General features: G+C 47.8%; 1 protein-coding gene across 2 annotated transcripts in view; it reads right to left on the bottom strand.

Moving 5' to 3' along the window:
- Positions 1-10,238, bottom strand: part of SRPX (sushi repeat containing protein X-linked) — a 111,634-nt gene extending 101,396 nt beyond the window's left edge. The window contains exon 1 of one of the 2 annotated variants that reach the window (XM_019417281.2): positions 10,032-10,238. In XM_019417281.2, coding sequence (XP_019272826.1) covers positions 10,032-10,119 — 88 coding nt within the window. In that variant the 5' untranslated portion in view covers positions 10,120-10,238. The remainder of the gene's footprint in view (positions 1-10,031) is intronic. The other variant, XM_019417283.2, reaches the window with a different exon arrangement.
- Positions 10,239-25,190: the final 14,952 nt, after the last annotated feature.

Raw genomic sequence — 25,190 nt, 5'->3', positions numbered from 1 at the left:
CCTGCCCTGCGCTCTTCAATCCTGACTCCTGGGTGGGTCTCCATCCTTTTCCTAATTAGCCCAAAGTCTGTCTCCTGACCAAGCCCCGTGCCCATGGAATTACATGTAACCACACAGGGCATGTTCTTTTATGTTTATTTTTGAGAGAGACAGACAGAGAGACAGAGACAGAGAGACAGAGAGAGAGAGAGAGAGAGAGGAAGGGAGGGAGAGAGGACAAGCGGGGGAGGGGCAGAGACAGAGAGGGAAAGAGAATCCCAAGCAGGCTCCTTGCTGTCGCCTCAAAACCTGACACAGGGCTCAAACTCACGAACTGTGAGATCATGACCTGAGCCGAGGTCGGATGCTCAACCGACTGAGCCACCCAGGCGCCCCCACAGCATGTTCTTCTGATTTGCCCAAGGGTGCCCGATGACTAGCAGTGACCTGCAGCCAGCAGTGAAAGGGTGGCAGGCAGCCTTAGGTGACTCTCACCAGTATCCTGCCGTAGTTGGCAGAACAGACACTGCTTTCTGGTTCAGTCCTTGAGTGGAGGCTGTTAATGACCTGAGATAAAAACGATACCACTCAATCAAATGACAGATAATATCAAGAGTTGCTGGGGGTGTGGAGAAACTGGAAGCACCACACAACTGCTGGTGGGAATGGAAAAGGCTGCAGTCGCTTTGGAAAATAGCCATTCCTCAAATGGTTAAACACAGAATTGCCATAGGACCCAGCAATTCCACTGCTAGGTATATACCCAAGAGAAATGAAGCCACATGCCCACACAGAAACCTAGGGGAATGTTTGCAGCATTACTCATAATAATCCAAAAGTAGAGGTGTACATGCATCGCTCAGTCAGTTGAGTGTCCGACTTTTGATTTTGTCTCAGGTCATGATCCCAAGGTTGTAGGATCGAATCCCCATGCTGGGCTCCACACTAACCATGGAGCCTGTTTAAGATTCTCATTCTCATTCTCTTTCTCTTCCTCCCCCGCCCCTTCTGCATGCGCATGCTCTCTCTCTCTCTCTCTCAAAACAAAACGTGGAAACAACTCAAATGTCCATTAACTGATGAATGGATAAAATGTGCTATAACCACACAATGGAATGAAATTCAACCATAAAAAGGAATCAAGTACTGATACCTGCCTCAACACGGATGAATCCTGAAAACATTATGCTCAGTGAAAGAAGCCTGACACAAAAGGACAAATATGGCATGATTCCATTTATATGGAATGTAAAGAAGAGACAAATGTGTAGAGACACAAAAAAGATGAATGGGTGCCTGGAGCTAGTGGCTTGGGGGTGAGGAGTGACGGCTGAGGGGCGTGGCATTTCTTCTGGGGCTAATGAAAATGTCCTAAAATTGTGATGGACACACAACTCTGTGAGTACACTAGAAATCACCAAATTGGTTTACATGCGTGAATAGTATGGGATGTGAATAGTATGGGATCTCAATCAAGCTGTTAATAATATCCTGACATACCAGTTGGGGAGCTCAAAGCAAGTGGTATAGAGAGGGAGCATCTGGGGCTCACAGCCCTGGAGGAACGTGCAAACAGCCCCGGGCATGAGAGCCTGACATTGCAGCTAAGTGTTGATATACACAACCATGCCGAAATACACCCGGACGGGTGTATTTCACCCTCAGCAAACGGGCACGGTCCAACTGATTCCAGCCTGCCCATCGCCGGTGTCCGGGATGGTGTCCGAACGCGAAGTAGCCACTCAAAAACCAAATTTGGCGCATGCCTGGGGGAGAGTGATTGGAATTTTGGGGCCACCACTTAGCTCTAAATCCAGCTCTGCTTCTCACGCCCTATGTCACCCCAGACAAACCCCTTCACCTTACTGAGCCTCGGAGGCTCATCACTAAGACACAGGGAGTTGCATCTCGTGGCCCCACCAGTCTGAGATTCCACAGTTCCAGAGATCAGGTGGCCCACACCGGGGAGCCTAGATGTGGATGGGAAACTCCTCTGGGGATCTAGATAGAGCCTGGGACACTCAGCAGGGTCAAGACTGGCTAGAGGCGTTCTCCCTGGCAGATTTCATTCCACAGACCCACTGAGAGCCGCCGTGAGGACACAAAATGAACCAGAGAGCCCAGATCGGCTCACATGGCTGGAGGCCTCAGATCCATGAGTAACTAATGGGGAAACAGTATGATTCCACCCCTTGGAAAGCTGAATTAAAATCTAAGTGGAAACAGGATTTCAACACTGGATATTTAAAGGAATTAGAGCCTTTGTCTGACAAATGCTGAGTCAGTGGCAACAAGTCTGTCAGAGTTCCTATACGCCCCCACTTCCTCTCCACTCCACAAGGGGCCTGCCAAACCTTGGCTCAATCTTTGCCCTGTAGCCCTAATTTAACCAGTTTTTGTGAACATTCCTGGATCCCTGGAACTGGCAGGGCCATTCAGCTCAGCCACCCACACAGCAAATGGCAGGCCAGAGTCATCCATCAGTCAGAGGGTCCTGGGGTACAATTGGCATTGAAGAAATAGATGTTCATTAGGCACAACTAGGTAGACACTGCAAACAGCCAGTGACAGCAGGTGAAACGAGCTGCTGGTACACGTGACCCATCAACACGACAGGTCACTGTACGAGCAAGGCAGAAGAAATAGTGCAATGCTATTTCAAGGCCAAGGCAGAAAGTCGGCCCCCAATTCTATGTTTGGATTTGTCTAACTATTACTCACACACAAAAGTTTTAAAACCAATATACTCAATTTACAACCCCAAACCTCTGGGATAATCCAAGCCATTATGTCCAAACCCATTTATCTTCTCCCTGGGGAACAATGCATAAAGACGCATCCAGTATGAGCTAAGGATTACGGGTGAGTGAATCATGCCGCTCGGGAACGAGCACTCCAGAGGTTTCTGGGTCGAGGGCGCCATGCAAACCGTACAATCCAGGTGAAACCAATTATCATCTGGAAAACTTGGGAGCTTAGCAATGCCACCAGTGACCTTTCTCTTGCACAAGCTTTCCCCTTATATCTTTATCTGAAAATCCCACCCCTGGGGGCTCTCTGGAGTTTCTAAGTCTCCTGGAATAGTGTCCCAGGGTGATCTGAAATCCAAGAGCCTCAACAATTAACCATGCCCTGACTTGTTGCCTGTCCAGACAGGTCCTTGTTCAGGGCAGTGCAAATTTCCTCTGACATCTTGCTACCTTGCATTCCTTTTTCTTTGGGAATTATCATCTTGGAAATTCCAGTTAAATCCTGCAGGGATACTTGAAATAGAATGTTTAGGGGCGCCTGGGTGGCTCAGTCGGTGAAGCGGCCGACTTCGGCTCAGGTCATGATTTTGCGGTCCGTGAGTTCGAGCCCCGCGTCGGGCTCTGTGCTGATAGCTCAGAGCCTGGAGCCTGTTTCGGATTCTGTGTGTCCCTCTCTCTGACCCTCCCCCGTTCATGCTCTGTCTCTCTCTGTCTCAAAAATAAATAAACGTTAAAAAAAATTAAAAAAAAATGTTTATTCTCTGTCACAATTATTTCAGTTCGTCAACCGATGCACAAATATTGACTAATGACCCTCCCTCAGGGCACAGATGCCGTGCAAAGTAAGGGGTACACCAAGCTGCCAGCCCAGCCCGAAATACAACTACAATCGATGATTACACCCGCTTTGTTTGGTGTTGCTTTTTAAACAAGAAGAATGAGAAACTGCACCACTGGTTACAACTCGAGACTCCCCCCTCCGCCACCCGCTTATTGGTTCAATCGTAGTTCCCCTGCTCCGGCAATTTCGTCTTACTTTGTATGTGGATCTGTGTGCCCATTGAGGCACATCTCACAGAAGTCGCGAAGATGACCTAGTGAAGAGTGGTTCGGAATTGGGATAAGGACCTTCTCCCCAGAAAAAAAAACACCCATGCAGATTTTTGTTTCCAATTTCCAAGTGTTCTTAGAGAAGCCCACAGGCAACCTCCATTAACCTTCCTTGGGCCTGCAGTGCCACTGTCCCTGGCATCAGCCATCTAACTGCGTTGCCGCCCTCTGAGCTACCAGGACCCGTTGACCCACCTGTGCTACAACGTTTACCCTGCCCCCCGCCCCCATAGATAACTCAGTGTCTATTTCTCCAGAAGACAGAAAGCTGTAAGAGAAGGAATTCCCTACCTTCTTTGCCCTATCGTCCCAAGCACTCCATCATTCAGTGTCCACTTTAAAAAGTAAGTATCGGGGTACTTGGGTGGCTCAGTTAGTTAAGTGTCCCATTCTGGTTTCGGCTGGGTCACAATCTCATGGTTTCGTGGGTTCGAGCCCCACGCTGGGCTTCGCGCTGACAGCGCAGACCCTGCCTGGGCTTCTCTGTCTCCCTCTCTCTCTACCCCTGCCCCACTCGCACTCTCTCTCTTTCAAAATAAATATATAAACTTTTTTAAAAAGCTTTAAAAATAAATTAAATAAATAAAAAGTCAGTCTCTGGGTAGAGCCCAGGTTTCATTAGAAAAGGGAACAATTGATTCCATTTCAGATCTACATTCAAACATCCAAGAGAAAAGTTCAGGCTTAACAGACTCCCATAAACAATGGCCCAAAAACGCTGACAGTCAAGAAATCACACAATGGTGAACTAAGGGGCTGGCTTGAGAAACTCCCCAGGACCTGGAGCCCATTCACACTGCTATGCTGAAAGTTAATCTTTAACCTGGGTATTAATCATAACTTGGCTGCCACAATTTCGTACTATGTTATAGCCTGGCAAAAGTAACCTTCCTCTGTATAAACTCAATCTTCCCCTTCAATTACCCATTTTAGTTGCGTTCTCTGAAAGGGGAACTGATGTAGCACACATATTCCTTTACTAAGGAAACCATTCAACCACTTTGGAAGGGGCTGTAGCAAAGTGGCCAACAAAAATAATAAATGTACGCTCCAGCTTGTGGCTGCAGTAAGTCTCTTGCCTTACAGCCCCCAACAGAGAAGGTTATTGCTTAAACAGAGGGTGTTCATGGATTTAAAAGCAACCTCTATGGCCAGCAAGCCACAGTCCCTACGCATGCAGATTCACGGTGGCACAAAGCCCTGTTTACCTGCGCACATTTCACTCAGCCCCTTTCTCTCCAATGGCCCATCAGCCAAATTATAGGGCTATTAACTCCATAAGCGCAAATAGCCACTTGGCTCAAGGGGCTCGGCTAGGCACCATGGGAAATGAAAAGAAAGACATAAGTCAGCGTACGGCATGTGTCACAAACACTACAAGAGAAACATGAAGCGCCGTGGGTGTTTAAAGGAAGGCAGAAGCTTCCCATTCAAGGGACCACGTGAAAGTTTCAACCAAGAGACGAAGTCATGGGAGGGTGGGCAGAATTTGAGCAGACAGGTGGCTGGGCGGCAGAGGGGCGCAGGAAGCATCCCAGGTGCAGGAAATAGTAATCGTCAAGAGGAGGAAAAATGTGAGTCAAGCTCTGCAAAAACAGGTAGTGTATTTTGGCCACATTTTAGGAAACCAGGGGAGAAAGACTGAAAACTTGGACTGGAAGCAAATGTACACTCCCCTGCAAACAGTTGAGAACTTTCTAGGTAACTTGAGAGAGGACAGGGCGCTGCTGCTCTAGGTTTCTGAGTAGGAGAGTAACGTGATAAAAGTGAAGTTGTACTTTAAAAGACCAGTATCTGGGGGCGCCCGGGTGGCTCAGTCAGTGAAGTGTCCAACTTTGGCTCAAGTCATGATCTCACAGCTTGTGAGTTCGAGCCCCGCATTGGGCTCTGTGCTGACCGCTCAGAGCCTGGAGCCTGTTTTGGATTGTGTCTCCCTCTCTTTCTGCCCACCCCCCACTCATGCTTGCTCTCTCTCTCTCTCTCTCTCCAAAAATAAATATTAAAAAATTTTTAAAATAAATAAACAGTATCTGGCCATGAGTTAGAATGAGAGAGACTAAAAGTGAGAATGTTCTAGGAATCCTCGAAAAGAGAGGGACTCTATTTCAATTGTGGTGTGAGGGCTGATGAGGTTGGAGCGTTTCAAGACAGCGCTTTGATGGGGCGCCTGGGTGGCCCAGTCGGTTAAGCGTCCGACTTCGGCTCAGGTCATGATCTCACAGTCTGTGAGCTCGAGCCCCGCATCGGGCTCTGTGCTGACAGCTCAGAGCCTGGAGCCTGCTTCGGATTCTGTGTCTCCCTCTCTCTCTGCCCCTCCCCTGCTCATGCTCTGTCTCTGTCTCAAAAATAAATAAAAACATTTAAAAAAAAAAAAAGACACTGCTTTGAAGGATGGTTTCTGGTGTCTGTCAGTGCACACATCTGTGAAAGGAGAAGCAGTAACACCAATACACTGGACTGGAAGTATTCTCGGTGAAGAAAATGCTAGATGAGAATGTCCTGCTCTCTCCAGCATTCCCCCTTTCCTCCCCCCTTTTTAATGAAGAGGAATTCCGTCAGCTCCTTACACGTTTTAACCCCAAATAGAAATTTCCAGCTTAGGCTGTTCCTGGAGAGACTTTAACTGTATGGCCTGAGCCAGGTATTCAGTTCCTAATACTTATCTCCAAGTGCGGCATTTTTGGAGGACTGCTTCGGCTGACGTGGTCTGCTTGGGCTTCTAGCAAACCTCATCCGGTTTTCCTGACCGGTGAAACCACACTACTTGGCCAGGTTTTCTCCAGGTGTAAGGTTCACGGAGCCTTAGTCCCCACCGGTGCTCAGTCTCCAACTTCAGCCCTCCTTGCAGGAGGAGGTGGAGGGAACCTCCAAACTCTCAGGTGTAAATGAGGTCGCAACAGTTGGTTTAAGCGCAGAATAAAAACGGAAACGCAAATCAAAACCACAATGAGCTATTACCTCACACCTGTTAGAATAGCTATCATCAACAAGACAAGAAACAACAAGTGTCGGCCAGGATGTGGAGAAAAGGGAACCCTCTCGCACTGTTGGCAAGAATGTAAATTGGTGCAGCCCCTGTGGAAAACAGCATGGCGGTCCCTCAAAAAACTCAAAATAGAACTACCCTATGATCCAGCACTCGCTTCTGGGTATTTACCCAAAGAAAATGAAAACACTAATTCAAAAAGATATCTGCACCCACATGTCTATTGCAGCAATATTTACAACAGCCAAGATATGGAAGCAACCCAGGTGCCCACCGATAGATGAATGGATAAAAAGGATGTGGTGTATGTATATATATACAAGGCAATACTATTCAACTATAAAAAAGAATAGAATCTTGCCATACTCATTTGGCAACATGGAACCTTGAGGACATTACGCTAAGTGAAATAAGTCAGACAGAAAGACAAATCACCATATGATCTCACTTACATGTAGAATCTAAAAAACAAAACAAACAAAAAAACCCAAGCTCACAGAAAATAGATTGGTGGTTGCAAAACTGGGGTGGGGGGGATATGGAGGGTGGGCAAAATGGGCCAAAAGGGTCAAAAGTTACAAACTTCCAGTTAGAAAAAAATGTGTCTTGGGGATATAATATAAAGCATGGTGATTACAGTTACAAATACAGTATTGCATATTTGAAAGTTACTCGGAGAGTAAACCTCACAAGTCTTCATCAAGAGGCAAAAAACCTGTAAGTACATATGGTGACTGATGGTACTAGATTTCTGGTGCTGATCATTTCACAATATAAATAAATAGCAAGTCATTAGGATATATGCCTGAAACATAATGTTACATGTCAATTATACCTCAAAAAAAACAACAAAAGAACAGAATAAAAACTCCTCCTGTAGGCATACAAACACAGACAACATTGCTATGAACTTTCTATAGATTTCGTGAGGATTTTTATAGACACTGTCTGCTAGGCTACAAAGAATGAATCAAGGGCACCTGGGTGGCTCAGTCGGTTGAGCGTCCGACTTCGGCTCAGGTCATGATCTCACGGTCCGTGAGTTCGAGCCCTGCGTCGGGCTCTGGGCTGACGGCTCAGAGCCTGGAGCCTGCTTCGGATTCTGTGTCTCCCTCTCTCTCTGACCCTCCCCCGTTCATGCTCTGTCTCTCTCTGTCTCAAAAATAAATAAACGTTAAAAAAAAATTAAAGAATGAATCAGATGGCCAGGAAAGCTGCAAATTCAAAAATGGAAGAACTCCAGAGACCTTCTAGGAGTCAGAATGGGAATGATTTACTCTCACTCTGACAGATTGCTGTTAAACCTCAGGCAGTTATATAATGGAGGGGGGTGGTGATGGGGCCCTTCATCCCCATCTCCTTCTTTCAGAGGTTCCTGATTCCAGGCCTTTCACCTTCTCTCACTGGAGACATAATCCACTTGCCTCCGGGAGTGCCTCTGAAATGATCTGCAACACTTCTCTGTCACCCAGCACTCAGGGTGACCTCAGCTGACATCATTTGCCTGGGGACCCACTGGCCTAGAAAGTCTCCCCTCCCCAGCCTTCCCAAACCTGTGATTTGGACTCCTTTGGATTCAACAGCCCCAGCAGGGCACATTTCCTGAGAGACCCCACCGAGAGGTGCCAAATTGGGGGCAGCCTCCTGGCTGGCAGAGAGAGCCAAGCTAGCCAGGGGGCAGTTCTCCAAAGACAGAAAGGAGTACCCAAACTGGCAAACCCATGATTCTGTGCATGGCTGGGCCCTGGCAGCAGGCTACGCTATATAAGGGTAGAAGCTGGGAGAACGGAGAGCAGAGGGAGGTCAGATGGAAAAAGAGAAGAGGCCCCTTGGCTGCGAAAGGCTCCAGGAGCAGATGTACAGGCAGCTCAGAGACACCTCTCGCTTCAGCGGGAAGGGCTGCCTGTAGATACTCAACTTCTCCTCTGCTCCCTGTCCAGTATTGACCTCCCCTTCTCCTCTAGGTTCATTTTAACCCAACTCCAACTCCCGATAAAGCGGAGTGGGGGCCATGGGAATGGCACTTGCCTGGGGCCGAGGATTACGTCTCCTTTCGACTTTGCCCTGAATCAGTTTCTACCAACCAAACAGCTTAAAACTTACTAGAGACCGCTCAAAACACAAATGTTCCTGCTTATCACTTTATACATTTGTTTGATTCCCTCAATCATTTGGGGATGTGCGGAGTATTTCCAGCAACCATCCCTACATCTCCCAAGCACACTATCTGGGCACCCTCCACCGCCTCTCCCTCCCCCCCAGTCTGTCACCCAGAACTTGGTAGGTTCATTCCTCAGACCACGGATTTAAACTGCCCACAGCGTCGAACGCAAAGCCAAATGTTTGCACGCCCTAAAGCCCATGTCACCCACTTTCCCATCAGCACTAAATTAAAATGCGCCCCTGGATTTCTTCTCCCTTCCAGGGGCACAGGGGTGCGCCCATGTTGCCCCGCTCCCCCGAGGCTCTCAGCTAACCTAAGACTCCCAGATGAGGGAGTCAGCTGAAGCTTTTTAGAAGGACATCGCCAAAGGTTTTAGGTGGTTTTTAACACCAAGAGAGTCTTAATAAACACCAGGGGGCCCCTTAGATGCTAGAGACCACGCCCCCCAGCAACAAGAAGCCACACCCCCTGCCTCGCAGAGCCGCGCGTGTGCCGTCCAGTTTCCCTGGGGCTAACTGAGCGCATGCCACAAGTCACCACTCTCAGCTGGCACCTCTCTCCCAGAGGCGCAGACTTTCTCGGAATCCCCAGCAGGGGGGGTTGGGGGGTGCGGGAGAGGCCCCGCCTGTGCGGTCCACAAGAGCCGCTCTCCCGTGGCTCGTGCCCTGCAGCCCCAGGGGTGGCCCGGGACCTCCGGTGGGAGCGGGTAGGGGCGCCTTCCAGGACCAGCTGCCGGCCCCCTGGGCCTCAGCCGCGCGCCACGGCGTGACAGGCACAACTCCAGGTGGTGAGAAAGCAGCCCGCCGCCAAACTTCCCTCCGTGGCCTCGGGCGCCAACGCGGGTTGGCCCGGGGCCCCTGGAAGCCCAGACGCGGAGGGTCCGCGGCGCCGGGCGGGAGGGGGCTGACGGCCGGCTCTCCCCTCCCGGCGCCCAGAGGCGAGTCCGCCGCGCGCCGCCCACCCCTCCCCGGGGCCGCCGCAGCCAAGTCCGGGGCAGACAAAAGGCGCCCCGCCGGGGAGGCTGCCCCGCCTCCGGCCCTACCTGGGAAGGCGCGGCTCGGCGGGACCCGCAGCAGCAGCAGCAGCGGCAGCAGCGGCAGCAGCGCGGCCCGGAGTGCGGAGCTCCCCATGGCGCGCCGGCACTTCGCTCGGCTCCCTGCGCTGCGCTGCGCGCTTCCAAGGGGGCGGAGGAGACGGACGCAGCCGAGGGGCTGCGCGGCGAGCGGGCGAAGCCGTGCTGGAAAACTCCTCCTCTCGCCGCTATCCCTCCCTCTCTCCCTCCCGCCTGGGGCCTGCCCTCCTCCCTCCTCCTCCCCGGGACGCTGGCGCGGTCCGGGGCTCCGACCCAGCCCCTCCTTTGGTGCCAGCGCTTCTTCTGGAATCGGGACTGGCCCCCCAGGGCCAGAGAGCGCCAGGGGCGTGCCCTAGGACACCAGATGATCCCGAATATTTTCCTGCTCTCCGATTCCGCTCACCCCGACTACGCACACTGGTGCCCAGCCGCCTCCCAGATCCTGGGCCCCCACACTGTTATCTGTGCAGAGAGCTGCGTGAGTCACACAGAAAGAGGGGGCAACCGATCGGGTCCACGTTGGCCGCTGCCGCCCGTTATTAACGGCCACATTCGCATGAGCACGTCTCAAGTTCGGTATATTATGCCCATTTTACCCAAGAAGACACCAATGCTTGGAAACTTGCCCAGTTCACCCTTATGGGCAGAGAAGGGATTTGAACTTAGGTGTGCTGTTCTGCCGGCATCAAGGTCCACACTACAGCGTTTCTGTTTCTCTTTTGTAAGGGAATGAATCAAGGGCTGGACTGGGTGCCAGCTGCACTGCGGTTTGGAATGAATGGGGCTTGAGGTTCTCTTTCCAGGGTCGGCTGATGGACAAGCGCAAGGCACAGAAAGTTCCCTGTCTCACTCCCAGTCTTGGGGAATCCAGCTGTTGTAGTTTTCTGCAACCAGAGTTCCCCATTTCCTGGGCTGTTCTCTACCACCTCCAAGGACACCAGGACCAGCCTGAAACCTCCACCCTGTGGCCTGGCATCAGGATAGGGTTTCTAGGCTGCCTGCAGTACGGATCTGGTTTCTTCTTACAGGCTTTCCCCCAATTTTTTTTGTTTTTTGTTTTTTTGTAAACCCACAAGGCAGCACCTCGCTCCTTTCCTGCCCCCAAAGAGATCTTAGCTAAGGCAAATTCTGATCAGGGCTGCTGTGTCAGGTTGTGCACTGTACAAAGGTGCCTGGAGGCAGGGGCAAGTGGGAGCCCAAATCCAGCCACCTTTGGGGCAGGGAGCTCTGTGCCTTGGCAAGGGCCACATACATGGTAGAAGGGAACTTTCTCCTCGCCACAAGCAGTCTGATCCACCAGGTAGACTAAGGGCCCTGGGAACATCCATCCAGAAGGTTTTTGAATTCTTTTATCTAGAGGCAAGCCCATTTCCCAATTTTCACAAAAGCTCCTGCCTTGAACTTCCATCTTATCTTTTCTAGGGCTGGGTGGGGGGCGGGGGGGGGGGGGGGTTCTGCATCTGTGGGTTTCTCCACTGCTGCTCCCTTCCCAAGGAGCCAACAACCCTTCAATAACCACGCCCCCACCAGTCACAAGAAAATGAGGGATATCAGCCTCATCTGTAGCCTCCATCAGACCAGTCTCTCCACCCACAAGAAGTGGGGGGGGGGGGGGCAGTGAGCTTCATGAAAATACCATGTCAGGACTGGCTCCCAGACCGATGAAACTAGAATCTTTAGGGATGTGGCCTGGAGTTTGACCAGATGCATATTTTAAAAAAATTTTTAAAGTTTATTTATTTTGAGAGAGCGAGAGCACGGGTGGGGTAGAGGCAGAGAGAGAGAGAGAGGGAGGGAGAGAGAATTCCAAGAAGGCTCCATGCTGTCAGTGCAGACCCCCACACAGGACTCGAACCCATGAACTGTGAGATCACGACCTGAGCCAAGATCAAGAGTCAGATGCTTAACCCACTAAGCCACCCAGGCACCCCTGAGCAGATGCATATTTTTGTTCCCCTGTGCTCAGTGGGGCAGGTTTTAGAATGAGCTAAATTCCAGGCCAGCATCTCAACCTAGGCACTATTGACATTTGGGGCTGGATACTACTTTGTTGAGGAGAGTAGCCATCTGTGCATTGAAGGATGTTTAGCAGTATCCCTGGCCTCTGTGCACCAGACTCCAGTAAAACACCTCATTTTCCAAGTCGTGACAACCAAAAAATGCCAGGCGTGGTCAAATATCTCCTTGGGGAATGTTTGCCCCCAGTGGAGAACAACTGTTCTAGGCTCATGAGCACAAGTGAATGCACACCCCAGATTCCAGTTAGTTTGTCCAGTGGCCTTCCTTTTCTAGATCACCTCTGAAGCAAGCTCTCCTCATAAAAACTAGCAATTCTATTCTATCACGGGGCTGAGAAGGAACACGTGGCTCTCTCCTAGCCCCTGAGTCTGGCTGAATTAGACGAAATACCACTCTTGATGTTATACACTCTTTGTTAAACACTCCGTGCTATGCACTCTTTGCGTGAATAACACTAACCAAAATAAGTCAGTCAGAGAAAGACAGATACCATATGATTTCACTCATACGTGGAATTTAAGAAACAAAGCAGACGAACAAAGGAAAAAAGACAGACCGAAAAACAGACTCTGAACTACAGAGAACAGATGGTTACAGATGCGGGGGTGAGGGGTGAAATAAACGAAGGGTGAGCACCGAGTAATGCAGACAAGTGTTGAATCACTCTGTTGTACACCTGAAATTAATGTAACACTGTATGTTAACTGTAATAAAATTAAAATTAAAAATAAAATGTTATACCAAGTTTTTTATGGTAAAAAAAAAGTTTTTCTCTCTGCTACCTTAAAGAAAATTCCAATCAGATTTTATTATTATTGCTATTACTCTTATTATTTTTTTAAGTAGGCTCCACACCCTTGAACCCACAACTGGGAAAGCCAGAGTCACATAATCTACCGACTGAGCCACGTGCCCCATTACTATTACTATTATTCCAGGTCTCTCTCGGATAGAAGGGATGAAGGCAGAGGAAGGGGAGGAAGAGAGGTTATCAGTTTATCCCACAGTATCTTGCTAGACAATGGGAGGGTTACGTAGATTCATAGATCTGTCTAACACCTGAACCCAGAAGATGGGGTAATAAGTTGATGGAAACAGGAAGAGAAGTCACTCAGGGGGAGCCCCAGAGCTGTGATCTCATTCCTGTCCTGCTGGACGTAACTATTAACGAGTTGAAAAAAAGACGCTGTTGGCGTGAGACAGCAAGCTAGGCAGGCGAGAAGAAGGTTCCAAACATCTCTCCAGGCAGCAATGCTGTACGGACTCTGAATGGTAAGTAGATCGTTCTACATTAGATCTCAAAAACCAAGCACACAGATAGAGAGGAGGGGAGAGTGGCTTCCCACTTAGTGCTGTGAGAGCCCAACCTCTGTGCCATGTTGAGGAGGAGGTTGGCTTAAACACCACAGTCTTATCCCGAGTCAGAGCAGAATGACCCACTGTGCAGAGGAAGGAGGAGGCTTCCCGGGATTCACCCCCAATTTCTGCCTTGAGCTTGTCAAGTTAGAAACGACACTGAAGGAGGACCTGACAGCCACCTACCTGCTGCAGGAGACAGATTTCCTGAGGACGTCAGTCAAGGCCCTTCCATCCCCGTTCCCCGGCCACATTCCCACACCTCCTCATTCTCCTCCCCCTTCAAACCAGTTCTTCTCTTTCAGAGTTAAGGGCCTGAAGTTCGAGGGGAAAGTTGGTGGCTCGCTGTACCTTGGGAAATGGATTGGAGTTTCTCAAAGTCAAGGAGCCACTCCGAAGTGATGCAGCCTAAATCAATGCTTCTCAAACTATCTGTAGTAAGGGACTATTATGTTTAATTTTTTAAAAATGTTTATCAATTTTTGATAGAGAGAACACAAGTGGGGGAGGAGAAGAGAGAGAGACAGAAAGACAAAACCTGAAGCAGGCTCCAGGCTCTGAGCTGTCAGCACAGAGCCTGATGTGGGGCTCGAACCCACAGACGGTGAGATCGTGACCTGAGCCGAAGTCGGATGCCCAACCGACTGAGCCACCCGGGCGCCCCATGAGGGACTATTATTTTAAAATTTCCAATCCATCATTGGCCAATGCTTTTATAAAATCAATAAACATGACTCACTAGAAAAAAAAATGAAAAAAAAAAACAGAGAGAGAGAGAGGGAGGGCAGCACAGCTCTGGGGCTATACTGTGAGTGGCAGAGATATAGTGGATTTAGCCTTTTTAAAAAAGTTTATTCATTTTGAGAGAGAGAGAGAGAGAGCACACGAGCAAGCCTGAGTTGGGGGAGGGGCAGAGGGAGAGAGAGAATCCCAAGCAGGCTCCATGCTGTCAGCACAGAACCTGACTCGGGGCTCAATCTCATAACCATGAGATCATGATCTGAGCTGAAATCAAGAGTCGGACACCCCACTGACTGAGCCATCGAGGGCGCCCCATGGATTAGCTTTTTAATACTGTTGCCATACGAACCACAGACGATAGTAGACTGCAGGTTTCTGGGAACTCAAGACAAGGACAAGGAAATTTGACCTCAGTCTATTGGAATCATGCTAAAGGAATGGCAGAGAGATAGGGTGCGTTGGGCTGGAACTTTTGCTGATAGGTATGTATCAAATATCCAGATATGAGAGGGTTAAGGTAAGAATGCTTGAGATCAAGATCAAAAAGCTAAGGCCAGTCCAAGAATAGTATCTGTTTACAATCCCCTGGCTTAAAGAGATTTCTTCCTTAAGATAAATATTCAGAATGAAACAATACAAGCTCTAGGGTATGAAAAATGTCCCCAGCATAAGGGAAAGGGAATATTTTTGCTCTAAAGATTCAAAGGAAATCACCTCTTTTATAAAAATAATAAGCTACAAAAAAGGAAAAGCAATTTTAGAAAATATCTATTTGGCATATTCAGTAACAGATTCAAGGAAAATGCTTTTATAAAGTAGGAACAGGAGGTCAAACCGAGAATTGAGAAATAAAAAAACGCAGAGCTTTAAAAAGGTAATTAACGGCTTTCAGTTTCAATTGCCACGTGCTTGGAAGTCATCATTCCTGTCTTGGCAACCAGAAAAGGCTGGGCAAGCAGGAAAATCAGTGCCTTTTCTCGGATCCAACAAAGAAGTGCATTTTCAAGGGCAAATCGTCACCCGTCACTAACTACCCTGAAAGACAGGCATATTCAGACAGTCACAGTGGAGATCGGCTTGCCTGGAGCAGAAAACACCAGGACCCATACATTGGTAGGAACACATAAATGGCCATCTAGAAAAATTGCCAGGAGCTGAGTGTGGACAATTAGGAGCATAAGAAACTCCTGGGGCTGAGCCACGGCAGAAACTCCCACACTGCTGTGGGCTTTACCTCCAAGAACCCTACCAGGTTTTCACGATGAAGGTCCAAGAGAGACCCCACCTGCTCTGGCAGGGGGAGGGGAAGAATAATCATGCTGAAATATACTCAGAGACCTCTCTGCACAAATGGGCCTCTCTGTGAGGGGAAGGACTTTACCAAAGCCTTATCTCACCTCAGGGAAGGGCATTTCCCTCACTTGTCTTGATGATTGATTCCCAGAAAAACATCATTTGGGGAACTGCCCATGTGGTTTTGGAGGGGACCTGCCAACCACAGCCACTCCAAGTCTTGGTCATAGGTGTGGTTACAGGAATCAGGTTGGGTCAATGATAGAACTTTATTCCTGAGACACCGTCATTAGAGAGGTAAGCACGGGTCCCAGGCAGGCCAATCAGGCTTGCCCCCCAAATTTTAAAACAAAGAGGCACGGTATGAATGTGACCTAGGAAATGCTAGCTTTGAGTGGGGCTCAGAACGAGAAAAGATGCCACTGTGCAAGCTGGCCCTGGAGCGGGTCAAGGTGGCACTCAAGGTGTCAGTGGCAGATAGGGATGTATGTTGAAGTCTTTGGCAAGCTCCTATAGGTGAAGCAAAACCTGACCCTTCAAATTTTGTGGTAAATCCCTGCCACCTTTTCTTGATTACTACTCTCCTTTCTAGAAACAATTCTGGCCTGCCACTGGGCATTATTAGAGACTGAATCCCTGACCATGGGTCACCAAGTTACCATGTAATCTGAGCTGCCTGTCTTCAACTGAGTGTTGTCCAATGCCAAGCCATACAGTTGGGTGTGCAGAGCATCAGTCTATCATCAAATGGAAGTGATATATAGTGAAATTAGTTTGCAAGCATAATTTGTTCCAGAAACATGCTTGTAATCCAAAGCACTCACATATCAAAGCGAATTTTAAGAACCATCGGCTCAATTTTGATCATGTGACGTTTGGTGTATTACAAGACATCGCTTGTTTATCAAATTAAAACGTATTAGAAATGTTTGCTCGTCTTGTGGGACACTCACAGAACAAGTTACGATCCAAGGTTTTACTGTATACGTAGTCAGGCTCGGGCAGGCCCCCAAAGTAGAAGTAAGTTGCATTAGGAAGTGGCCCAAATGCCCATGGCACCTCCTTTTGCTACGTTACCTTCTCTCTTCCAACATACATCTCTGGCCTGATGCAGCGTTCCCTAGGACCATTTGACTGAGGAAGAAACACCTCAGATAGTTTTGCATGGCACGTAAATACCACCTGAAATGGTAGCGGAGAGTGGCCAACACCGCAGCCCTACTCTCTGACAGCCCCGATGGACAATGTTGAGGGCAATTCCACCTAGGAGGAAGGACTTGGAGTGGTCTACCTGATTCTGTGAATAGACACTTACACTGGATATGGGTTTTCCTTCTCTGTCCACATGTTTCTGCCAAAATCACCATCCCATGGTCTTACAGAATTCCTTGTGTGCCATCATGGTATTCTACAAGCACTGCTTCCAATCAAAGGACTCACTTGACATCAAATGAAATGAGGCAAAGGGCCCATGCTCATGGAATTCACCGGTCTTACCATGTCCCCCTCATCCTGAAGCAGCTTGAGAGAAGTCGAGTGGCCTTAGGGTGCCTGTGTGGTTCAGTCAGTTAAATGTCTGGCTCTTGGTTTCAGTTCAAGCCTCACACTGGGCTATGCACTGACACTGCAGAGCCTGCTTGGGATTCTCTCTCTCCCTCTCTCTCTGCCCTTCCCCTATTCCCCCCCCCCTCTCTCTCTCAAAATAAATATTTAAAAAAAAAAAAGGAAGTAGAGTGGCCTTTTGAAGACACAGCTAATGCACCAGCTAAGTGCACTGCAGGACTGGGCAAGGTCCTCCTGGATGTTGTATTTGCTTTGAGTCAGGATCCAATATATGAAGCTGTTACGATCATAACCAGTATTCACCAATCCAGGGGTACAGTGGTGAAAATGGGAAGGGTACTAGTCACTGTTAGCTCTAGTGATCCATTAGCAAAATGTAACTTCTCATCCCCATGATGTATAGGCTCTGCGAGTCTAGAGGTCTTAGTTCCAAAGACAGGAATGCTTCCACCAAGGGATCCAACAATGATTCCACTGAAATGGAAGTTGAGACCATTGCCTGGGCCCTCTGGGTTCCTCGTGTCACTGAATGAACAGCAGAGAAGGGGGTTACTTTCTGGTTGGGTTGATTAATCCTGACTATCAGGGAGAAATTGTGTTGCTACTACCACACGATGGGCATAAGGAGAGTATTTGGAAAGCAGGAAATCCTCAAGGTACCTTTAATATGCCCATGTCCTATAATTAAAGTCAACAGAAAACTATAACAACCCAATTCAGGCAAGGCTGCTAATATCCCAGAGCCTTCAAGAATGAAAGTTTGTGTCACTCCACCAAGCGAAAACCATGGCCAGCAGCCGAAGTGCCTGCTGAGAGCAAAAAGAATATGCAAAGGTACAATGTAGGAAGAGACTAGTCACAAATATCAGCTAGGACCATGTGACCATTGCAGAGACAATGATTGTAATAGTTATGAATATTTCTTCCTTATTTTAATATAGATGTTTCCAGGGGTGCCTGGGTGGCTCAGTCGGTTGAGTTTCCGACTTCGGCTCAGGTCATGATCTCACGGCTCATGAGTTCAAGCCCCGCGTTGGGCTCTGTGCTGATAGCTCAGAGCCTGGAGCCTGCTTCTGATTCTGTGTCTCCCTCTCTCTCTGCCCCTAACCCACTAGCATACTGTCTCTGTCTCTCTCAAAAATAAATAAACATTAAAAAAATTAATATAGGGGCGCCTGGGTGGCGCAGTCAGTTAAGCGTCCGACTTCAGCCAGGTCACGATCTCACGGTCTGTGAGTTCGAGCCCCGCGTCAGGCTCTGGGCTGATGGCTCGGAGTCTGGAGCCTGTTTCCGATTCTGTGTCTCCCTCTTTCTCTGCCCCTCCCCCATTCATGCTCTGTCTCTCTCTGTCCCAAAAAAAAAAAAAAAAAAAAAAATTAATATAGATGTTTCCATATATGTTAACCAGATATTTTTGTTTTTCTTTTACATCCCTTTATCATCTAATACAAGATGTATTAGTAATACTTAACTTTATATCTCAGGATTTAAATTATAAGATATCAAAGGAAGAATGCGAACCAGCTTGGAAAAGAATGAACATCACTCAAGGACAAAAATGGAACTTTGCAATTCTCTTCTGGGGAAACAGCGTTTTTTTGTTTTTTTGTTTTTTTTTTTTTTAGTTGTATGGGGGATAGTTGTATGATGCTATGCAGAAGTAGGACTTTAACATTGTCTTTCTTCGGAGATTAAGTATACTTTAAGGAGATATATATGTATGCTAAGTTGACTAGGGGTGAATTTTAATGGCTTTGCAATGAGTCAACTTGGCGAGACTGAGCTACATTTCCCAGAATTCATTGTCTTATTTCCAGTTAGGGTCAGTCACAAGGGAGATTCTCGGGGAATCTGGAGGCTGGAAGGGAAGCAGTCAGTGGCCATTTTGTGGTTCTCACCTTGCCAATTTGCTGACTTACCTCGTTGATATGAAGCAGCAGCTGGGCCTGCAAGTGCCCTACCTTCCCCGATCCTCCCTCAGCCTGACTCCTAGGTCAGGTGTATGTGTTTAGCTCTGTGATAAAGAGCCCCGCTTCTGCTGGATACCCTCATCACCAAGGTCAGAGGCAACAAGAACTGTCACAGGTTATAGCCCTTCCCCACGGAGTTCCAGCTCAAGCTTGTGGGTTCCAGTCTGCACTTGATGTCCTCCCCGCACTTCATAGTGAAAGGGCGGGCCTACGCCAGCCGACTCCATCTTGTTCTGTGTCCTTCACCTAGACCACGCCTCCTCCCCTTGAGTAACCTCCCGCTCACCCATTCAAACTTCCTGATCAAAACACGCCCAGCGACCTGCGTAACAGGACTCCGACCCTTCCCCAGCCAATCGGCTGAGGCCACAGCCATTACCTCACCAACTGCCCCTAGGCCCCAATAAAACCTTTGTGCTTTTGAAACTCGCTCTCTCTCTCTGGTATCTCACCGCTGCGTCGGTGCAGGTAGGGGTTTGAGCTCGAGCTAGCTCGAATAAAGGCTCTTTTGCTTTTGCATCGGACTCCCTAGTGGTCTTTGGGGATCACGAATTCTGGGCATAACAATAGCTTTCCTTCTCTACAGCCTGCCCCCATGAACTTCAAGCTCCAGCATTAGACTCAGAGATTCTAACAGCCATATGGAGACTGGTCAGCAAGCTCCCACAATTGCATAAGAGCAATTTTCAAATCCATACTGGCCTTATGCAATATATATCCCTTACTGAGTTGACTTCTCTGGTTAAACTCAGACTGACACAGGTGAGGAGCCAGTGTGGAGAGAAAATGAACTTGGTTTTGAACATGCTAAGATGGCAGCAGTGCAGGTGAAACAACAACGTGGAGACGTCTGGTGCAAAGATCATTTGCAATTCAGTAGGAGAGTTGAGGAGAGGGATATAGATTTGAAATGCTTGCATGGAGGTGAAAGATGAAGTCAGTGCTGTGGATGAATTCCTCAAGGACACTGGAGATAAAGGAAGAAAAGGAAAATGAGGATATACAAGCAGAAGAGGGGAAAGTGAAGGAGGCTGTAGCAAACATCAGCTAATGGATCTCCACAGGAGACATCTGAGTCCCAAAGGGGAAGGACTTTTTTTTTCTCTTGCCAGGCAGGTCCTGTGGAAATATATACAAGGGAACATGACCCAGGACTAGAGGCTGACAGAAAATGGAACAGTGAGGAAACATCAGTTAGATCCTGTGGCATAACTTCTTTCCCATAAGGATTGAGCCCCGTAACCTCAAAGCCCTCTCCTTGGGTTGGAATATGGTTTGTGGCCTTACTCCCCCTTCCTCACAGAAGAGCGGAGAAGCAGAAGAGCCAGGAAGGAAGACTTTAATGTGGTAATGAGGAAACAATCAATTGCTGCCCCAGAGGCTATGCATCTGAAAAGGACTCTTAAGTACCTTGGCACTGAGGATGCTTTTTGCCTAAAGGCCATCGGGATCCTCAGAGATATGCTCTCAACCTTTAGGATCCCAACTTCTCAAAGAAGACCCCAGTCCCTGGCCCAGTGGGGTCTGTTCAGGACTCTGCAGAAGCAGTTTTGGCCCTTTCACCCTTCATTTCCAGCAAGATTCTTGGGCTGCCAACTTTGAAGATGTTACCACCGACCCCCTGCTTGAAGGCTGCATCCACTCAGCTGTTCCCCTTCTCTCTTGTTAATCCCTGCTGATTCTGTTGATGTTGGCACATCCTGGGGCCTCTGTCTTTTAGAATGCTGATTCATCCAGAAAGCATCTGCTGGAGGTAACAGCCTTGTCACATGTTTCAAGTCAAAGAAGGATGTGTTGGAGGAGAGGGAAAGCTTTCATTTGCTCTCGTATAATCAACCCAAAGGTCAGCATCACCGCGAGGACTTAGACTGGAAAATTAGTTTTAGAGATTGAGCTCAAGAATGGCTTCCAGCTGTAAAAACAGCTAACACACACCCCCTGTATGTGTGTGGACGGTACAGGGGGCCTCTCCCTGTGGTTGTACCCATGCCCTTTCTCCTCGTTCTCCTAAAGACCTCTCTTGGATCCTGAGAGTTTCTGGCTCCTTGTGAGGTCCTCAGGGAGGCCAGAGCACATGCAGAAACCCTGCTGTTTGGCCAGAGCTCTGAGGGCCCTGGCCAAATACAAAAGCAAGCCAATTTGACAAACAAGGAGTTAATAGTCCTTCCTGGCTTGCATCATACTATTAGTGATAACTAATCAAATGCTTCATTTAGTCAAATCCTGTTGGACTTTTTGTTCTGAGTGCTTTTCAAGGATCAGCCTTTCTCTGACCCTGGTAAGTAGCCAAAGAAAAGTTGATGCATGGAAAAGTTACAAGATTTGCACAAAGGCCCACAAGAGTTGAACACACCCAAGCTAAACAGAGATTCTGAGCTATCGGCTTGCGGATTCTACATTAATATTTTTAGGTGGCTGCTTGAGCCTTCCTGCATTGCTCAAGTCCTTCTCTCTTTGCTGGATGGAGTGGGTTCAATTTCTGTTTGTTTGGAACATATACAACGTAGGCACTTTCCTCATGTACCTCATGCCCCCTTCTCTTTAGAAGGAGAATACACCAGTGATGTGTCTCTTGAGTGTGTGATCTGGTACAAGGAAACTTAATGTTTGGTACACCTTACTCTCAAATGCATGCTATTGCATGATGGTCATACTGTATCGTTTTCTTCCGGCTCTTTCCTTTTCAGAAAAGTTGTCTGAACTCTGCCTCTATCAACCTGCTCCAATCTGGGTCCCACATTGCTCCTCTGAGATAACTCCTGCTCTTACAAACTGCATATTGTTTGTATCAATAGACGTGTTTTTGTCCTCATCTTTATACACTTCTCGAAAGCATCCAACACTAATGACTACTTGTCACATCCAGGAACACTAATAATATTTAGCATCCAGGACACTGCACTGTCATTCCTCCAACCACTCTGCATGCTCCTTAGCCTCTGGCCACCCATGAGTCTCTGGGCAACCACTGAATGTTAAATTCCACGAGACTCTCTATACTCTTTCTCTAAGTGACCCCATCCACACTCAGAACTTTAATCACCGGCTGAACACTGAGAACTCATAAATCTATCCCTTGGGCTCCCCTCTGTGTTCCTGACCCTACTATATAACTTCTCTTGATTGTTCGAATGCATCTCCAACTCTACATATACTGAATTGATTCAGGATGTTTCAGTCTGTGTTCTGTTTCTTTCTGCCTCAGGGTCTTTGCGCATACTCGTCCTTCTGCTTGCTTTTCCTACCCCTTATTCTAGATAACATCTTACTTTCAGATTGTACTTTCCATGGAAATTCAGGGAAGCTTTCTTAGGCTCCCTAGGAGATAAGTTTTAAGTCTGCCCGTTTCATGTGCTGTGTATTTTCCAAGATGGCTGCGACAATACCCCCTCCCCCCTCCCTCAGGTTCTTCGCAAGGTGACATTGAACACTCCTGCCATCAAGGGAGCTCTGCACTCTCCCCCTTTATCAAGGTGGGTCTGTGGCTATGCCGGAAGTGATCAAGGTTAGGTCATAGGAAGTGATACAGCTTTGTCTAGTCTCTCTCTCTCTCTCTCTCTCTTTTTTTTTTTTTTGAGATACTCACTCTTAGAAGCCGGCAACTGTGATGTACAGAAGCCACATGAAGGTTTTGCATAGGGGTGTGCCACCTGACAGCTCAGATGAGACCCCAGTCAGCAGCTAGCGCCAACTGCTGGACAGGGGAGTGAGGAAGCCTTCAAAATGACTCCAACCGCAGTCACTGTATGACTGCAACTATATGAGAGACCCTGAGCAAGAACTGTGCAGATGAACCCGGTCAACCCCTGCAACTGTAAGATAAACGATAGTTGTTATTTTAAGCCACTACCTTTTGAGATGATTCGTGATGCAGCAGTAGATAACGGAAACACGTGCTTCTGAGCATGGACCTATTGTCGTACCTATTTGTGTGAGTCATTTGAATCTACCATAGTGTTTATCTATTTGGGTAAATATTTGTATTTGACTGACACCTGTACTCCCCGACAGACTACGATTCCTTTGATACAAGTAGGGACAGTGTCTGATTTGCTCATCATTGTCTTTATAGCACTAACAAAGAGTACATGGTAGGTATTCCAAAAACACTTTTTAAGTAAACCAACGAATTCCTATTTGCACTAGGTTTAGAAACTCTAACACATGAGAGCTTAGCTGAACACTTTAATACATTCAATTGTGTAATTTCGTACTACTTATTTGAGGTGACATTTCTCACTATAATATTAATTACTCGAAGCATGAGGACTGATGATTTAACATTCATTCATCAAAAACGTGACTATATGAAAAGGCACTTCGGAAATATCAGGAGTTACACCACAGGGTTTCTGCACTTCAGTCGCTCCCACATGGAACACTTCAAGAATTTACCAGAGACTACCGGCATTCAGGGTTTCCACATTCCCTGTGTTCATTTTTGTGAGAAATTACTGAGACGCTTACTTGAGTTTTAAAGGTTTAGATCCTTAGCTGTTCGGTGAATGGCTCTTGACTCTCCAGCATCTACATCCCCATAGACTTTTGTTTATCGTCTGGTAATGTTCTTAAAGTGATTCAGCCTGTGTCTTTGTGGCATTAACTTGTAGGGTGGTCACATCCAGGAATCGCTTGACTACCGAAATGTGATTAGGGCAAAAGCTGGGAAGGCATATAGAAATATTTGCATTTGATGGGGTGCCTGCCTGGCTTAGTCAGTAGGGCATGCGACTCTTGATCTTGGGGTTGTGGGTTTGAACCCCGTGTTGGGTATAGAGACTGTTTAAAAAAAATAAAATCTTAAAACAAAGAAGTATCCATATTTGATGTTTCAGTGGGTTAGAAGACTTTGTGAACTCAGAGCATGTGCTGGGTGACACTGTGGGTGGTGTGGTCAGTGAGACGTCAGGATGGACCGGAGGTGTCAGGAAAGCCATTATGGAGCAGGTGCAGCTCAAGGCAGGTTTTGAAGAATGGAGGCTGGGAACAATGTGACCAGAAACACGGAAGCGGGCATGTGCATTGCAATAAAGACGGGAGCAGAAGGGTCATGGAAGGGGACAGTGGGAAAAGCAGCGGGAGAGGATAATCAGAGCCAACGTTATATAGGTTCTTGAAGAGCAGACTAAAAGCTATGTACTTGATCCTAGAGCCTAGGACTTATAGGTGAGTGATGCTTAAGGAGACTGCAATGTGGCTTCCCAGGGTTGTGAAAAACACCTGCTTCTGTAAAGCCTGATTTGCAGCACCCTGCGGGGGCTGTCCTTCTTGTTTCTTTCCTTTTCCAGGATCCCGTCTGTAGTTAAATAGTAACAAGCCCTTGTGACCGATAGGCATATGTTGTTTCTCTGAGTGGGTTGGAGCAAAAGAAAGAAAATGAAAAGATTGAAATTATCTGTAATGCAATCTGTGTCTATCCATTTAGGTTTTTGTTTTTTTTTTAAAGCATGAAAGTCATATGTCCAAGGCAGACTCTGAGGAAGTTGACTATGGCAGTGAGTGCCAGGAGTAAGAAGGGCAACCCAGAGGCAGAAGCTGATTCCTCAAACACTGTTGGTCGCTAATCAATATCCATTTTCTACATCTTCACTGCTGGCAGAGCCCCAGTTTTGTGCATTTCTTGCTCCACAAGATTTAGAGGAATTTGACCCCGTCGCCTGCTCCAAAGGCAAATCCTACTTGTCCTAAGCCGATTGTGCCAGCTTCCCAGGGATCCATTAATGGGTGTGCATGTGACACAGTAGGACACTAAGATGTGAGGGGATATCAGAAAGATTTCTTTATTTCTTCTTATAAATCATGTTCCCTAAAAAGCAAGCTCTGAGAAAACAATGAACAGGCAGGAAGTTCACAAAGGAGTGCACTTAGGATCAACACCTATGGGACGAAAGAGACGGCAACAAGAGGGGGCAGAGGGAGAAGTTCAGCTGTGATATTGTCTCTAGGAAGACCTCAGCCACCACAACATACAACTCTGAAGATGGTCTTGTAGAGTTGTTCTGAGTTAGGGTGAGGAGGCTGCGCCTTCATACACTGGTGACACACAGTTATTGGATATTGGCCACTCCCAGGAAGGGAAGGTGGGCATGAATCAGGCAGTTATCATCTACAAAGAGCATTTCCAAAAAGGGCCGACAGCTGCAGGCTCTCCAGTCCTGATATTGCCAGCATTTCCCAGCATCCACTA

The sequence above is a fragment of the Panthera pardus genome, unplaced genomic scaffold, assembly GCF_024362965.1.
Source record: "Panthera pardus isolate Hobbes unplaced genomic scaffold, ASM2436296v1 HiC_scaffold_27, whole genome shotgun sequence".
NCBI classification, from domain to species: domain Eukaryota; kingdom Metazoa; phylum Chordata; class Mammalia; order Carnivora; family Felidae; genus Panthera; species Panthera pardus.
The sequence above is the reverse complement of the archived record's forward strand: the minus strand, read 5'-3'. Positions and strand labels throughout refer to the sequence as shown.